The 19,059-nt window shown below is 41.1% G+C and overlaps 1 protein-coding gene across 4 annotated transcripts in view; it reads right to left on the reverse strand.

Annotated features, from left to right (window-relative positions):
- Window positions 1–1,442: 1,442 nt before the first annotated feature.
- LOC146199026 (calpain-7-like) overlaps window positions 1,443–19,059 on the reverse strand; it is a 42,034-nt gene continuing 24,417 nt past the window's right edge. For all 4 annotated transcript variants that reach the window (XM_084594505.1, XM_084594501.1, XM_084594503.1 and 1 more), the window contains 9 exons: window positions 18,199–18,429; window positions 17,573–17,717; window positions 16,062–16,161; window positions 14,231–14,360; window positions 14,085–14,160; window positions 11,643–11,851; window positions 10,990–11,132; window positions 8,558–8,650; window positions 1,443–6,841 (listed from right to left, as the gene is read on the reverse strand). In XM_084594505.1, coding sequence (XP_084450631.1) covers window positions 6,697–6,841; window positions 8,558–8,650; window positions 10,990–11,132; window positions 11,643–11,851; window positions 14,085–14,160; window positions 14,231–14,360; window positions 16,062–16,161; window positions 17,573–17,717; window positions 18,199–18,429 — 1,272 coding nt within the window. In that variant the 3' untranslated portion in view covers window positions 1,443–6,696. The remainder of the gene's footprint in view (window positions 6,842–8,557; window positions 8,651–10,989; window positions 11,133–11,642; window positions 11,852–14,084; window positions 14,161–14,230; window positions 14,361–16,061; window positions 16,162–17,572; window positions 17,718–18,198; window positions 18,430–19,059) is intronic.

Here is a 19,059-nt window from a genome sequence, read left to right on the forward strand (position 1 = left end):
TAATTAATCACAGGCAATAGCATCGAGGAAATACAGGCTAAAGCAAACGTCGATTTGGCAAACATTTCTGAATGGTTTTTAGCTAACAAGCTTTCTGTTAATGTCAAGAAAACAAAATATACCATATTTCACTCTTGTAGTAAACAAGTAGATACCAACTCTTTTAGCATTAGCATTAACAACTCCGTACTAGAATATACACCTTATTTTAAATATCTTGGTGTAATCTTTGATAGGCATCTGCACTGGCAGAATCATTTATTAGCAGTGGGGGCGAAGGTGGCATCCGGGTGCTATAAACTACTGCAAGCACATGACTTCTTTGACACAAATACACTGCGTATTTTATATTTCTCCTTTATCCACAGTCATCTCTCATACTGTCTGGAATCATGGGGGTGGACGTACGACAGCTATCTCGAGCCGATCAGAAAATTGCAGAAATGATCGTTACGAATCATAACACATTCTAAACTGGATCACCCCAGCAAACCATTATTCCGCGACCTACAGATACTACCCTTCGATTCACTGCGCCAGCTAAAAACAGCAACTGTAGTTAACAGCATCGTAAGATGTAACCACCCCTTTCATATATCCCTTTTTCATACATCATCACATACTACCAGAAATGCAACATTAGGAAACTTTAATTTACCGCCTACCCATAATGTGTATGGAGAACGACAGCTGTCTTTCATAGGTGCTAAGATATGGAACACTCTACCACAAGAAATAAAATACGCTCAAACTTTCGCGTCTACAGCTAAAACATTTTTTCAGCGCATGCATTATATGTGATACTAATACTGTGCACCGTTGGCATCTGATATATTACTGTAATTTAGCACGCACAATGTTTTTTCTCTCTCTTTTTTTTTTTTTTTTAAATGAAGCGATTGTTCCTTGTTCTGCTTGCTTTTTAAAATTTGTATTGATGTATACATCCTACTCCCCGCTATTCCTAGTTTGTATTATGCATGTGACGAAGTGTCTGCATTATTGTATTTCATTTCTTGGACCCATAACTAGCCTATGGCTACGGGTCTAAACAGTGTTGGACACATCTTTATTGTATTTTCAAGAAAAATAAAGAAAAAAAAAGAATAAGTGCCAAATTTGGTCCCTCCCGATGCAATAAGTTTTAAACCCTAAGGATTACAGCTGCACAAATGGCAGGGATATTAACTGCTGTGAAAAAAAAAAAGCAATTGGTGAGTGCATTTTAAATCACTTAGGAATAGACTACCAAGCCAAGAGACACAGGTTTGATTCTGGCCCCAGCAGTAGCATTTCAGTGCAGGACGCCAGGTGTCTGTGTACTGTGTGATGTCAGCGCATGTTAAAGGACCCGACTCAAGTGGCCAAAATTATCCAGAGCCTCCTACTATGGCATCTTTCAAGGCCTCTGTTGCTTTAGGACGCCAAACTCTGCAAACCAATCATAAACCAACCAGAGATGATGCATTTATTTTTGTGCTCATCATTCAACAAAATAAATATATTGTCAACAATGCCATCAACAGACATTTTTTGAGAATTATCAACAATTTTCATTCTGTAAGCCCACAACTGGAGTAAAAAAATCAGGCCTTCAAAAACAACTTCAACAAGTTAACAAGTACTGTTGAGTTACTGGCAATACAGAAGTAGGAGAAGCCATCACAACAAACAGGCTGCACAGACAGCATGAATTCTAACAAAAGGTGCGTGCATACCATATACTATACATCAGGAGAAAAATGTTCATAAAAATTTGCACGTGACCACAAATATCTTTTCCTCACAATGTAGGTGAGATGGAATTTCATTAAAGTGGTTGCACACAAAAGTGCAGACTGCAGCTTTCTATTTCTAAATGCATAAGTTATCCACAAGAATATTTATTTTATCATGACATCCATCGTCTAAAAATATTAATTGCCCACTCATTTTTCACCTCACGGCTCTTTCACTTAAGATATGCATATATTCATGTCCAACTTGACCACTAAAAGCTCCTGAGATGATTAAAAAATGAATATTTAAAAACAGGAATCTGAAATCCAGACAGGCCAGCGGCCACATGGAAAGAAATAACAATATTATACAAAAAAATCAAAGAAGGAGCAAAGCTTAAAAGACAGCAGTGCTCTAAATCACATAGTATTTCATCATTACTTTTTTTATCCATCTTTGAGTGCAGTGATTTCCTCTTTAGTGCAAACTCAAACTGAAATTATTCATCACTGCTGAGGCCAGTGTTTGCTCCTTTAAAGCGGAAGAAGGTGAGCCTGAGACCTGTCTTAACACTCCGAATTGTGAATGAACAGCACCGGTCACAGCTGTCACACAGACACACACACACAAAAAAAAAAAAAAAAAAACTGCGAGAGCCACACGTGTTAGTGAGTGCCACCAAAGCAGAAAAATTGAACTTCATAGTTTACATAACGTCATGTCAATCTCATATTACTCATCAAATAAGAAAAATAATGGTTACTGACTATTGGAGCCACTAAAAAGTGAAACCCTCTAACAGCCCAGACATGCAGCCAGTAGCGACGAGATGCAATCTACATTTTCATCTGCCACCACTGCAATTCGAATTCTTCATTCAGGCTGCATGTTCAAGTTGTGAAGAAAGCCTGCTTTTTTGCAGCTGCAGCATTATGTATTTTCCCCCCAAGCTATACACCAGGGGATTAACAAAGAAGCCTTAAAAACACAACAAAAACAAATTTTTAAATATGGTGCGAGTCTGAATGGAAGGCTAGGTGATCAAACATCACATGTACGATCTTTTATAAAATATTTGGAAACAAATTCAGTTAAGTGTGTTGAATGTGTCAGCCTCAAGAAATCATACGTACGACAGAAATACACAATCAAGTTCCTGCAAAACTGAATACAGGGTGAGTTGGTGGGAGCTAAGCATTTTGCACAGTGCTAAAAAAGAAGACCGGGGAAGAAACACACACAGACAAACCAAGCGCTGACTAACAACTGAATTTTTTTATTATTAACTCGTGCTTAATAAGGTTCATGTGTTGCCTCACACAGGCACACACGGCATGAAAAAACACACACACACACAAACCAAGCGCTGACTAACAACTGAATTTTTTTATTATTAACTCGTGCTTAATAAGGTTCATGTGTTGCCTCACACAGGCACACACGGCATGAAAAAACACACACACACTCACAAGAAAAACAAAACAGACAAGCCAAACCACACGTACACATAAACTCACTGCACTGGTAGATTGTCATGAAGATAATCCACTTCTATCTGGTGTAATGCCACCTAAGGTTTAGCAGCACGCGAGGTGCTCGATGTGGCGATCAGATATGCCTCCACTATCTCCCGGCACACTTGATCTCTGTGTCGAAAGACATCAGCACGCCCCAAATCCGTTGCACATACAATATTATTTTCTTGTATGTACTTTATACACAGGGGTCTTGTATAAAGTACCTGTCTCGTGTGGGAAAGTTTATTATGGACAAACTGGAAGGTGACTCAATCTCCGCCTGACAGAACACGAGAAGTCATTGGTGACCTCAGCTACCCCTCCAAATCTTATGGTTCATTGTCGCTACTGTAGCAAAGAAAATACTTTCGTATGTGCACCGGACTTGGGGCATGCCGATGTCGTGTTTCGACAAAAAGATCAAGTGTACCGGGAGATAGTGGAGGTCACATCTATTGATCGTCACATCAAGCACCTCGCGTGTTGTTAAACCTTCGGTGGCATTACACGAGATAGAAGTGGATTATCATCATGGCAATCGACCAGTGCAATGAGTTTATACACACGCACGTTTTGGCTTGTCTGATTTTTTTTTTGTGTGTGTTTTTCATGCCTTGTGCACCTGAATGAAGCAGCACTTGAACCTTTTTAAACCAGAGTTTTTAATAATGAAAAATTTGGCTGTTAGTCAGCACTTGGTTTGTCTGTGTGTGTTTCTTCCCCGGTTTTCGCTTTTCATGCTGTGCAAAATGCTTAGGTTCCTGCTGTTGCACGGTATGATAGCTGTAAGCCAGTCAATGAATTCTTCACCAGTGGCCCTTATGTGACCTCGCAAACTAAAAAGCTACCTCCGAAACATTGAACGTCACGAATGTAACGCAAATACAAACAGAAACAGATGCATGGTTTTGCTAATTATCAATCAGCTAAATTAATTCTGTTCAAATGCCATTCACATATTAGTGCACTGCAACTATAACTACATGTATATTACAATGCCAGCATTTTTTGTGCACACTTACTCGGTGAAGTACAGCAGACTCCCTTTAAGACATACATCAGGGGACAAGAAAACCTCTTCACCTTATCAGACGCTCATCTTCATAGAAGTGCCAAGATATGTGAGCATGCTAGCTGTGTCCAAATACCTCATTTACAGTAGAACCTTGTTGATATGTTTTATTAAAAATTCGGGGGAGAAAACGCATTATCTAGAAAAACGTATCATCCGAACTGCCTGATTTTGAAAAATTTAACTGCTGGATAAGGTACAAAGGCCGCATAAAAGTGTACATCAGCATTTATACACAAATTATACACTGCTCTGTCTTCTAGCTCTTGCAAAATTCAGTCCGTATTTGTGTTGTCCTCAGCGGGGAAGAGATTTAGCAACAAATCCAGTTCATATTAGGCAATGACGAGTCGGGATCACTTCCTTGGGTGTTTCCGGACTATCAGCAACATGTGGGAAGGCCATCGCAATGGCTTAACAGTTGCAGAATTTTTGCTCATGTGCCCGTCTCCCTGACCCGGCCCGCTGCTCGTAGGCAAAAATAAGTTAAGGAAACCAACTGTGGTAGGTGAACGCCGCAGACCAGTTTCTCATGTTGCGAGTGTTCCTTTACACATGTCCAGTTGATCACAAAATATATTATACGGCCATAATTTGTAGAAATTTCTAATGCTGTAACCGGGAAATTGTGTTATCCGGGAACAACTTAACCGGGAGAAAAATGATGTAATTCAATGGAAGATGTTATACTGACCACAATTTTGAGATGAAAAGGGAAATCGTATGAACCTGGAACGTATCAATGAGGTTCTACTGGTACTCGCATAATGAACCTACTTTTTGTTTTTTAAAGAAATATTGACCTCACTTTGAGCGGAGGGTTCATTATGCGAAAAAAAATATTTATTTTTTTTTGAGAGCCGCTTATCACCCCACCCATCAGTCACGAACGAAAACACATGGACAGCCATGATTATAATGCCGCCTTTTAGCATAAACCTTCAGTTATAAGTCAGCGCTGTGTGTGTGTCTCGTTTTCTTTTCTTGTCCCTGTGTAGCTTGCTCTGTTCTGCCTTGAGATGAACCAACTAGCCCGCCATGTCTTTATTCAGTTTGCTTCAAAAGTCATACATCTGCTGCTATCATGCATTCCAATATGATTTTGTGGCAGTGGAAGGCGGTCGCCTCAGTCGCAGCATGATAAAGTGAACATACTAAAAACTGGGCTTGCGCAAACGAACGAGCTGAGCAAGCCACCGCTGGCACTCCTGTCAAGGTCGCTGACACTACCAAGTTTGCCCTCCACCCCCAATCCCACCAGGTCAAAACATAAACATGTCGTGATCTTAATGCAGCATCTTCGCGTGCCAAAAAATGCGACACGGATTGCGATGACGGGAAACAGAGGGACGCGCTAATGGCCAACATTTTTTTTTCAAATCACCAGCTGTTTCATCTCACTGCATCCAAAAGCAGTTGCTTGTTTTTGGTGTGCGTGATTGTGTGCGTTCTTTTTTTTTTTCCATTCTGCTCCTAACGCTTCAAAGGTGCTCAGCAGCAGTGTAACTGTGCAGCTGTCCCCTACCTCACTGCTTCCAAAGCACAGCTGTTATCAGTTGCATAAGCAGGCACAACACATGCCTTGCTACCTGCTGCAGGTAGTGCACGTGGCACCAAGGTTTGTCGTATCTGCGCATCGCAATAACGCATGTTGTGACACCACGTGAGTAGAAAATGCAGCCCCAGAGATTTCAATCCCACAATTCAGTTAGCGGGTGCACTCTGCATATACACGCCTTTAAGCTTGCGTCGGGCAGTGCTTGGCATACGACGCAAGCAATGATGGCATCTGACGATGTCAGTTCAGTTCTTTATGCTAGTGCTGACATGAAGCTACCTTGGCCTTTTCTGTGCCAGGTGCTTTTCTTTCCCCACATGAAACAGTTTGTCTTAAACAAATTTTTTTACACCGAGTCCCGTGAGATAGCAACCAAACGCTTACATTGTTCACCTTATATGCGAATTCGTCTTAATGGGAGTCTACTGAATTAAGTTACCTATTTTACAGAAAACAAAGCAAGAAACACTCACGACCTAAAAATGCACAACAAGGGAGCACAGGCTTTGTTTCATAGTCAAATCACAGCTTTATCTAAAAGTGACATCGTGGCATTTACAACTTTGCTTAAAAAAAATATAGAACATGCAAGGCAACAAAGCACTTGACAATCAGAAAAGTGATAGTACTGGTGAATATCTCTGAAGTAAAACTCCTCGCATGTCTACTTATTACGAGAAGAAAGATTTTTTGCTTTCTGTACAAATTTAAGGTCTCAGCACCCACAATATGATTCTTTCGTTAATCTCTCATGATTCAAAAGCAATTTGGTGCAACAATCTTTGCAGCAGTACACCAAGAAGCCTTGGGCAGGGAGGTGGGCCCAGGCACTACTGGATACGTGACATCTTGAGCGGACAGGTGGCTGACACAGTGAGGAAGAAAGGCCCTTCCTGGAATGGCTTGAATGTGGACGGGATGACGTTGTACACACCAGCAGGCACACGCTCCAGTTCCAACACAGTAAAACCAGACCTGAGAAGAACAGTGAGAGTCACAACAGACTTTAAGGCCTAGGAGAGGATGGCCAGGTTGCATCAGGCTGAGAAGAATAGTGACGAAAGGTCGTGGATACTAAAAAAAAAGTTTCACCAATGATTATAACAGTATGTTGAGACTACTTCATGGCAACATGGAAAGCAGGCCCTTTTTAGGAGAATTCTAACTAATGAGCTAACATGAAAAGGATACTAACAGGTACTTTCAATGGGTAAAAAAAAAAAAAAAATGAGAAGAGAGATCAGTGCCAAATCTTGTGTGTTGATATGTCCAGTTATGGGAGGAAAGTCACGACTACCATGTTAGGCAGCCTGCAGGACCATGGACTTCTAAAAGCTCCCAGTGACGAAGCGCAACTGAATCGAGAATTACACTACGGGAAAAATACAATGTCTCTGTGATCGAAAAGCACGGATCTTATTGATTTGTCCATCTATATCATCTCTAACGTGAAAACATCAAACATATCTGTGACCAGTAAAACAAAAGTTCTTTCAAGCCTCCAATATTCTGTGATGTTCAATTACATGCTGCAAGCATTGACAATGTAATGATACCATTAGTGCATATCATTGCCCTATAGCACAGTTCACTAGGAAGCATTATGAGATGATAGGCTCAGGCAAGCAAAGCGTACTGGCCATCTTTGTTCTTACTTAATGACGGGAGATAATGTGAATTCATCTTCTTCACTTTAGTGTTTATACCTTAGTTTGTTTGGATCATGAGATTGAAATCCATGAGTATTTATTTATTTGAACATACTGCAGGCCCTTTTCGGGCCCATGCAGGAGTGTTTACAATGCATCACTGTGCTCAAACAGAGTAAAAACAAAAAATACAGAGATGTTCTCTGATCCACACACAAAGAAAGTGTAGGAGAGAATTAAACAGAAAAGTCAATTTTTTCGATATAATTAAGAAACATTTCCACGGACGTACACTTCACCGCATCTTCAGGTAATTTATTCCAATATGATGTCACAGAAAATGCGTCACAGAAAATTTGTATAGTACCTTCAAGATTTTACTACATTCGAGGTAAAGCAGAGGGAAATAAGTGTTTTTTGTGTTGCCTGTCGAGTGCTGCGGAGTGCGAATTTTCTGTTATAAATGCTGCCCTTCGCCTCTACTTGTGCGGGTATCACAGCCCAGGTAGAAAACAGTGCCATGCATTTTCCTTTCTCTTTTAAAATTTGTCAGTACCTTCAGAACTTTTATAAAACATTTATTTCATTTTCTTTCCAATTTGTATGCAAATAATGAAATCATTAAAGACACATCTTTTTTTTTTCTTTTTTTCAGAACAATGAAAAGCGCTCAAATACTCCCTCCTCTTTGATCTCCTTGGTTTCAGTGACTGCTGGTTTCTATAAAATGATGCCAGACAAACTAAAAACACACATGCTCCTAACCTGCTTTTAACTCCTTAATTCGAACATTTCTTCAAAGAACTCTTAAATTCGACCATTTCTCCAAATAACTCTTTCACTTTCTTTATGGTCCTCTTTCCCCATACTTTATTATGTGCACCCATATCAAACCTGCTTATGTATTTTTTCCTAGGAAATTTCAATTGCTAGTGCAATGCCATTCTGCCTCTTCTTCTTACAAATTCCTTTTGGTTGGGCAGAAATGGCTCGGACAATGTACAAAGTGATGCAAGAATGGCGGATAAAAGCTAGTGCTTACTTGAATGTCCCAGACCCTTTTCGAGCAAAGAAGTCAGAACATGACGGGTTGTTGACGGTGACAGTCACAATATCAAAGCCAATTTGGTATTGCCTGCAGTTAAAAAAGAAGAAAAGAAATATGGTTACAACTATTGTATACAGAGCAGACATGATGCGTTTTGGATGTAAACCAAGAATGTGATAAGGGCACACGTGTTAGCAACATATGTGGCACATTCTTTGTCAATCTGCACTCCTGAGATAAAAGAAATGACGATCACACCTAATTAATAGTAAGACTTTACTGCAATGTCTTCCACGGGACCCCGGCAATGTAGCAGCAGGTTTCTAGTGTAATAACAAATAACTAAAATATTCAATCCGTATTCGAAATTTCCAATATTGCTACACTCCAACAAGACGTGAGAAAAAAGCATGCCCTTTCAAGTGCATATCTAACTAACTGCTGAACCATGTTTTATATAAGGTTTGGAGTGAAGGCATTGCAGCTATTTTGGAGAAATTTCAAGAGCATCAGCAAGCTTGCATCAAAGCATGCAATAGATACTTTTAAACTTAAGAGCTGTTGTATAGAATTGAATGTGCTTTCAAATAAGAAGAAAGGGCATCCAATTAAATTTTTAGTTGGAAAGTTATCATTTTTTCGATATTTCGGTCAAGCGGTAGTTTTTATACTGCACTGGACAGAAGGGTTTCTCTTACCGTCTTTAAGCATGAAAGCACACAAGTAATGCAGTGAAAATGCACAGTACAGTGTGGAAACCTAAACACACTTGTCTAGAGCATGCCAACAGTGCAGATCACACAAGCGTGCCTTACAGGTGGCCTAAAGCCCAAAGCGACACCCCGCTGAGTATGGAATTTTGTAGGGGTAATCTAAAGTTCATACAGCTCAAAAAGCTATTTTAAGCCCATGAGGGCTGAGTGAAATATCACAAATGCACACTGGCACACACATGTTTGGAACACTGCACAAGCTCGCATATGCCTTAGGTAATCTACACCAAGCCATTCATTGGCGAAAGCACGTGCATTGCAAAGTTGAAAGCTCAATAGCAAAATACTAGGAGTTTGCAATTAGGTATGTGGGCGGTAATGTACACTGCTTGGCAGGAGCATAACAGTCCGCACCTTGTAATATGGCAATAAGCAACAACTGACAAAAGGAAATCCATGGATTTACATGACTACTACATAAAAACCAAAATAAAGTAACATGGCAGGTGGTAACATCTTCACAATTAGGACTTCCAGTGAGTGGAAAAAGTGGCCAAATTGTTCACTGGTGGAGCTGCTACGATGACAGTGCACCAATCGGCATCCAAAAGTGGCTCTTCAGCCAAGTTTGGTCAGTTGGTCAGTTGCCACAAACTGGAGCTGAAGCTCTAGAAATAAAACTATGCTATCAGGTTATTTTCTGGTCTAGCAACATGAATCCTTTTATTGTCATCTTGCCAGTCAAGTGCACATCAGTGAGAGAGAGAGAGAGAGAGAGGAGAGAAGTGCACGTCCTGTACTGCAACATGACAACAGGCAGGATATTTACTTGGCTGCTTGCCCTATAGGACACATTGTGAATCAACCTCCCCTTCGAAAGCCCCATACAAAATTCTGCAGTTGGGCTTTCCTCCACGTCAAGGTTGGCCAAAATGAGATGGCGGAGCAATAGCCAGGTGAGCTGCAAAGGCAAGAGGATCCGTTGGCCGTGGTGAGCAGTATAAGTGCATTACAGAAAGGTCAAACAAAAAAATGCTGCTTTCTCATTGCGATTTTTCAAAACGAGTGGTCAGCCATCTTGCTTTTATTAAGTGTATTATGTGATAAAGCCCAACAGGGGAATATCGCACGAGGTCCAAACCTAGCAGCACCCGATGATATAAGTAGTGGAATGTGACCAGTTCGAGTGACAAACAACACAGAAGAAAATGAAGTGGCCACGTTTGGTGAATTTTCTTGAAACCATGACCTCGGTCTTCAGATAATTTGCCGAAACATTGTGGCTTTGAAACGAACAGATGTATAATGTCAGCAGAATTCGGCTGCAGATTATTTTCAAATTTTAGAATATGTATGTCTCGAACTGAATATGAAAGGAATAAAAGATATTTTATTCGCACCCCATGTTCCGAATGTTTGAGTACCCCACAAAATACTGTGTACTGAGAGTATGCAGGTCATAATGTGGTGTATGATCTGGCCCAGATGAGCTTCCACCTGCTTCTACTGTGTGTTTCCACAGTTTATTGGGAGTCACAACTTCAAACCGCTAAGAAGTGGAAAAAGACACAACATGCCTCCATTGATATCTTACACTTCTCTGCAGATTCTTTATTTAATTTTACGAGCTTAACAGCTCTCAACCTTTATATCTGCTCACTCAGGATCTAGACACCTTTCTGAGCATGGAAACAGAGAAAGGTGCAGTCTCACTTGGGCCCCTTCAGGCTGACGAGCATCTGGTTCTGGTCATGGCTGCTTTGCAGGGTCACTTGGTACACTGGGTTGCGGCCGTAGGTCTCGGGATGGTTTCCGCAACCACCTGCTGTTGCTGCTGTCCATGCCCCATGCTTTTCCTGCATGGTTACAGTTAAAAGAAATTGATGCGGACAGGCAATGACTGAGAAGGGTGGCATTAGTAGCACAGAGAACAAGTCAGAACGTGTGAATTCCTTGTTAAGCAAACACACTCACCTTTATTAAACAAAACAACAACGCTACAACGCCTTTTTTTCTTCGACGTCTAGCAAATCAATGCATGCTTTTAAAATTCTTCAACTGCGCATGTTACAAAATTTAAAAAAATGTCGTCAGCACAACACATACGCACACTTGCAATCAATGATGATCAAGAAAGGCTTGAAAACTGGGGGGGGTACTTTAGCTGAAAGAGACACAAGCGTGGATTCTGCCTGCATCCACTGATCTTCATTCCTTCGAAAATTGCTCCGAGAATAATACTTCTCCTGGTAAAGGTCTTCTTGTGATGGTGCGATGACCTTCAGCACCCTCTCGCAACTGACATCAACGTGCAACTTGCACATTTAAATGTGCCAGCAAATGCACTGAGCTAAGAAATGTCTTACCTCACGAACATGTTTGTATGGATTTTTGATTGGTGCCAGTTGGAAAGGACAACTGCTGTAGGCGCGCAGTGTGTAGTGGATGGTGCTGTTCTTCTCATACTGTGACATCACCAGAGTGTAACGAGTCTCCCCGCCCTGCGGTACCACCATCTTGCACAGGTAATGTGGGCTGTTGATTCGCACCCCGTCCTTATAAGGTGGTGGGTCAACTGCAAATGCAAACCATAAAAAATAGGAAACTCCATTAGATATCATTCAACTTAGTGACAATTTATAGTAGAAGGCTTTACATTTACAGTTACATAAACTTCACAGTTTTTTATTTAAAATCTGCAGGAGATATGCCAGCACAGTCAGTGCATCTGGATTTATTAACAGCAAGGTGGACATTATGTCCACAATAGAGCATGCTGATTAGAAAACTACTCAACTAATTATCAAAAAAATATTTAATTCAAAACGATCAACACTGAAAACAAGGCCAATTTTTAAATTTTCTCAATCGGTAATGTAATTCAAAATGTCAATTACCGAAAATGCACAATTTAACACACAATGCATACTTGCAAAATGGCATTGCTGAGCATAGCAGTCATCAAATCATATTAACTTCTAAATCATCAAATACACAAATAGCATCTTTATCTATTTATAGATATTTCCTGCTGGAAAGTAAACTCAATAAACTTCAAAATGCACCCTTTTGGTGCAATATTTCAAACCATACTGCCAATCTGCCTTTTTTGACAACACCGTTCTGCGCATGCATGCCCATTCCCTCGTTGAAAAGCTCAGCTGCAGATGCTCAGTTCTTGGTCTCCGTGATCACCACAGCCAGGTGATTGCGGAGGCCATGTGCAGTTAATATTTGTGACAGGCCTATGCAACAGATGGCAGTAGCTGTTGAGTACACACATTGCCACTTCGCAACTGGTTGTGTCTTCCAAGGACATTTTCAACCTGCAGCAGATGAATTTTCAAGCACTCCCAAGAGGGCGCCACGTCTTGTGAAAAAGGTGGATTAAGAAAATTGACACTGATACTGAAAGCCTTCAATTTTGCAACATTAAATTAAAATAAAGATTTAGTCAGTTAATTCAAGTTTATTATATGCCTAATCATTAAGCTCAATCAAGTATATCCATCAGCACAAATTACAGCGATGTATCTCTCAATATTATCAAAGTACAAATATGCAAACGTTTAAAAAATTACCTTCCATAACGGTTCTCTATGAAGTAATAATAGCTTCGCAATGATTTTGAAATGACGATTAGATGATGTCAGTAACGTGCATCAATACGATCTATGATGCAATAAGGACATTTCAAATGAATGAAATACCCCAGACTCCAGCCTTAAAAAAAATATCAATGACAGTGTCAGGCCTGTTCTACTGACAAGCAGAGTGCTTGGCATAAAATTTGACCACCAAATCAGCATGGCAGTTTGCATTATAGCATGGCACTGGAAATTGCTTCACAAATGTGCCATATACTTTTTAAACCAGTGACAATATTTATATTTGTTACTAAAGCATTAAAGACCTTATTCTGCAGGAAATTTAGCATCGTTAGCATAGGGAGTGAAAAATTGTGCCTACTTCCCTGGCAGGTTGCACTTGGCAGGTGAGATGGGTTCTATTTTTTCGGCGGGTTGTGTGACGTCAGGAGCTCTATGAGCTGGCAGCTCCTTCGAGATCTGAGGGTAAGATGGGAATGAAACCCTTTTTAACAAAGCTTTGTCGATGACTAAATCGAAATGCATACAATGTTAAACTTGGACAATTTTCCATGCAGCCGAAAGAGGTCATGCTGTCAGCATTAACAAAAATTTGGAGGGACATTAACTCCGCCGTTTAAGGGTCAGATGCAACACCATTTTGACTCCTGTGTGTGGCTTCCCTTGTGGATGCTCGTTCGAATACATGCACTCTGTGACTGCATTAATCACTAATCACCTAAATTGTGCTTCTATTAACTTACACGCATTAAAATACAGTCGGAAGCTATACACTTTAAGAAAGATCACCCAACAGAGATATAAAGGCTCATTTTAACCAAGTCATACAAGTGTGCCTGCATGAATTAGTAGCAATGTGTGTAGCAATGTGTGTAGCAAAATGTCTGACTCAAGTTTCTAGGGTTCTAGAGGGTTTCATTCCCATCTCACACTCTGATCTCAAAGGAGCTGCCAGCTCACAGAGCTCCTGACATCACACAACCCGCCAAACAAATAGAGCCCATCTCACCTGCCAGGGAAGTGGGCACAATTTTTCACTCATTATGCTGACAATGCTAAATTTCCTCCAGAACGAGGCCTTTAATGCCTTATGAACAAATATAAATATTGTCACTTATTTAACTCTCAAACTTTTGACTGAGTGGACAAAACTCAGTTTAACAAATGTTGACATGAATGAAAAAGAATAGGTGGGCTTACACGGTAGGTACACCTTTTTCCCGTTGTTTTTGTATACGAGTAGACAGATGTATTCACGATTATTGGCAAAGTCCTCCTGCAAAAGAAACATGGCATTCCAGCATTGAGTGCACGCACTCACAGTATCAGGAGGTAGGAGCACTAACCCTGTCCGTGATGTGGCGCGTGAGCAAAATCCACACAGCGCAACCCGATCGGCTGAGCTCAAGTGTAAACTGTGGGTTCTCGCCAATGTTGTAGAGGTCTTTGACAGGGCCTGTGCCAGCATTCCATGTCCTGCAGCACCAAAGGCACACATTTAAATTAGTGACAAATGAAAATAAAATGCACCAACCTCATGCAGAAAACTTCATCTGCAACCAGACATAAATACACACTGCCTAGTTATTTTATATAGACGCATCATGCTCATACTTGCTATTACATAATACTACCATAATGTGCATTAACGTTCAATTTACATTAGATGGAGGGCTAAAAGTCCACTCAAAGCTTTCACAGCTGGTTCTCAGTAAGATTGTGGCATAGGGAGGCACTGCACACATACTGGACAGATCAGCATAATACAGCCAATCTTGAATATATAAAATGAAAATAGTGCTTATATTGAAGAGTCAAAGAACCCCTTGAAAATCTCATGCAAAGTATAACACTAGTGAAAGTGCTTATAGAAGGAGGAGGAGGAAACAACATTATTCAACGCATTACTAAGCGTCAAGAATGTCCTGGGCCAGGGTCACCAAGGCCAACTGATCATTCAGCTGGTCAGATGCTAACCAAGCCTGCCACGTTGAGGAGACTCCTGTAATACAAATGCCGTGTATCAAACTGCATGCCCTTACTAGTGGCACTTCTCCTAATAGCACACTCGTGATCACTTTTTGTGTGCGAAGTGTCGGACTTTAGCCTCTGGCATCTACTCACTGTGCCAGTGATGTGATAATGCTGTAAACTGCCTAACTTGAGGAACATGGCACGTGACTACGGTAGCCATCGATAAGGCAGTACAATTTTTGCATATGACACCCTGTGAAGAGGACAGCGTCCTATACCATGCTGGTCGTAGGGTGAAGCTAACCTGGCTGACTAAAAGCTACTGGCTGCTCTAACCAGACTTGCTTCGCACCCTTTGCAGCTGAACCCAACTGCACCTTAATTTTAATTAAAAATTATTGTGCTTTAAGTGCAATGATAACATAATTAGGCCTCTTATGCTAGGTGGTGCCTATTAACAAAGCACCGTTTGCAGTGTCTTTGATGTGAAGCATGCAATGCCTAGTGACACACAGTGAACGGTGTGCTGCCAGTACGCCAGTAGTTAGAATATTGCTTCGGAATGTGCATTTCTCGCACTGATGCTACATTATATCGCATACAGGTTGCAGGCAACCTATATCAATCTATTTTGCAATCCCCTGCAAAATTTGATCTATTTTGGATTGACTGTGGCATATTGCACTTAATGCGTTGGGACCTGACTGAAGTTCTCATAGCATTAAATCCGCTGGATCATTAATATCTCCTTAGCTAACCATATTCACACTGCTCAGAAATTAAAGTAGGGGTAAGCAGCTGACATCACATTAAAATCAGGAAAGATAAAGCTAAAGCTGAAACCTGTAACAACAACATGGGAATTATAATAATGCTGGACCTTATCTACTGACGCGCACTACAACGAAGGGCGAAAGGCCGAACAGTACACCCATGCAAAAGTTCCGCTCAAATCTTTTCATCTTTCTTCTAGACTCATAGTGCAAGTAAGACAAAGCAGCTAATCCTTTCTTCATATGCCCTAATGTTTGCATGCAGAACAATGACATACTGTCAAGGTATCAATAAGGGGAACTTACAACTGTTCGGTATGTCAGAAACCTATCCCAAAATTCAGTCCAATCATACGTTGCCACAATTTCCCACCACATGCCATTCTTTCAAATACCACACACAAGTGCATTTTGGCAAATTCAAACTCACCTGTGAGTGCAGTATGTGTACTGGAACAAGCCAGGGTTCCAGTTGAGGTAGGCAACATCAAAGAAGTGGCATACAGAGTCATAATCAATCCAGAACACACCTGCAATGTGACAAATTAATCTGAAGCGTGAAAAAGCACTGCCGGAGGCGAAGTCAGTGCAAACACTCATATGTATTAATCATGAAGGTATGGCTATTATAAATGCGGTGTGCTCCAAACTTCAATACCTTCTCTGCATCGCTAGGAATCATTTGTACCAAAAAATGCACTGAAAGCATTGTCTGATGAATCCCTCCTTCTCATGCTGCAGATATATGCTACGTTGGTCAGGTATAACACTAACTCAACAAAAAGCATCACCACAATAACAATAAAAAAATTTAGAGAGTGGGCAAATACGATCAAACGAACTTCAGACTTTGATGAAGTTCGTTTCATCTGCTTCTTCTTTGACCATCATTGCTGCTTGCTGCATACACTGATTCTGTGCATTCGCAATTCGCATACCTCATCACCAGAGATATGCATGCATGGTTGCTCTCTCTACTGAATTCAAACTGCGGCAGCCACTTTTCGATGGAGGCAAAAAGCAAGGCACCCGCATATTGTGTGATGTCAATGCACGTTAAAGAACCTCGGAAGGTCGAAATTTCCGGAGGCCTCCATTGCGACATCTCTCATAGCCCGAGCTTCTTTGGGACGTTAAAACCCATAAACCAAACCAATCAAACATTCTTGTGCATCATAACAAACATCTAGTGCTCACAAGTGCCACACGCTTGTACTAAATTCATCTCAAAGTCAGTGCTTGTAGCATCTACTTGCAGGTGTCTTTATGCCGTTACCCATTTCTATGGGTCATCAACTAGCCCAATCACATCCATGTGAGAGGACAAAGGTATAATGACATATGAAACCTCTAATAATAATGCCACGTTTTTACATTCTATCAACAGTACAGTGTACCAACATCTCGGTTTGTCTTTAAGCACTTTAAATGTTGATACTGACACCAAAGCACCTAAGAAAGCCATTGAAAGAGTAATAAGAACCCAAAGAAGAAATTAAAGTATTTGAGCAGTGCTAAGTGCTATATTGTAGGAAGGAAATGAAACAAGCATTTTTTTTTACAGTTCAAATTATCAACTCTTGCAGAACGATCTCCGAAAATGCAGCCAAAAGGGCACACACAGCTAAGTGACATCTGACTTGCATAGCGCACAATAATAAAAAAAATGTTGTTATAAGGATTTCAAGAAGAAAAATGAAATTCGACCTGAGGTCATAATGTGTTCAAAAGCAGAGCACTTGCCCACTGCACCGAAGAAGCTATGAAGCTGAGCGCTGTTCACTGGACTTTGACTCGTACTCACAAATATTTTCCTTCTCAATAGGTACTGCCCACTTTGTACCACTGACAGCACAGGAATACACCATAATGCCACCACCAATGTGTACAGCATTCTTTCCAGAGCAGAACTAAAATACCTAAACTGCCATGCAGTCATACCATTGTCAAACATGGCAGCATTTCGGGGGTCATAACGCAGGGCCTGAGCAAGGGCAGGGGTCCAGCTGGTGGTGTCACGCTCTGAATAGCGACCCTTCCAACGCAGGTGGCTCCAGGGATTCTTGAGCAGGAACAGCCGCCGGCCCTGGCCACAAAGGGAGACAAAAGAACGGGGTAAAAGAGAGTGCGGGACACTTAAGCTTTGCCTTTACGGTTATGATGCAACAGTGTTAATGGCTCCTGTCCACAGCTACCCTCACGGATCCCCGTTAGCCTGCACGCACTTTGCCACTTGAAACACTAAACCTTTAATCTGAGCTCTATTCACTTTAGCATAACGTATCGGTCAGGTCAGGTGGTCGTGTGACACCGCACAATACCATGACCAATATGTGCCCGACCATGTCAGCTGCCACCTAAACGGCGACAACGCCAAGGACAGATTTTTTGGGGAACTGGGCCTTTAATGCTTTCGAGTTAACAGCCAAACCTCTTTTTCTTGGTTTCTATACAGGTGAGAAAGGCATGCATGCCCCGTTCCAAGAACCATCACAGTAGTGGATGCATGCTGCTATGGTGCAGGCATTTCAGAGGGCATTAGCCTCTGCCATCTGCCTCAGACTCACCTGCACATGGCGCACGTCGAGCATTGCATAGGCATGTGAGGGGACCAGGCCTGACCGTTCTGCATCAGCCTCGCTCAACTCCCCAGTGGCGAGCGTAACTAGTACATCTCCACGTTGGTGCCGATCAAGCAGTTTGTTAAACAAAGCATCAGCATCAAATGGTGCGTCTGCATTCCCATGAAGGCTCACACGCTCGGGGATCCAGCCTGTCAGGGCATGCAGGTCGATGTTCTGCACAAGGTAAACACTTGTGTTTAGCAATCACATGACAGTGTACAGATCATTATTACTAGAAAAGCATGAATGTTTCACAGACCTTCCCTAGACTAACACTTATGTTGAAACATCATACAACAAAGTTAGCGTATCATGAAAAGTTCTCAAAGATAACATTTTCTGTTTGAAATTAACTTGGTAAAGCAGGCTTAAATAGCTAATTACATCAATTATGAAATGAAAAGAACATTAGAAAACAAGTACTGAGCTTCCAGCAGCGTGACATTTCTATGCACAACAATGAATCTACTCACTGATAAAAAGATAGTACCAGCACTCCGATACAATTTAAAATCATGAAAACTATACCGAATAAAAAAAGTGCATATCACACCTCTTTAAGTGAACTACCTGACTCCGAGAAGCATGATCCATTTCAGCAGTGACAATCCAATGCTGATTGTAACAAATGTTACCGTTTCAAGTAAAATATTTTCGAACTTCATGCGATTCCTGTCTCAACAAAGATTAACTGCTACATTTGTGACCTCAGTAGACCATGGTCATCCCAGAAAAAGCAACCTTATAACAATTTTTAACAAAACAAATTCCTCAGCAGTAAGCTGGTACAGTTGGGCACTTAAC

Source organism: Amblyomma maculatum, chromosome 2, assembly GCF_055883805.1.
Source record: "Amblyomma maculatum isolate TAMU_Amacu chromosome 2, ASM5588380v1, whole genome shotgun sequence".
Classification (NCBI taxonomy): domain Eukaryota; kingdom Metazoa; phylum Arthropoda; class Arachnida; order Ixodida; family Ixodidae; genus Amblyomma; species Amblyomma maculatum.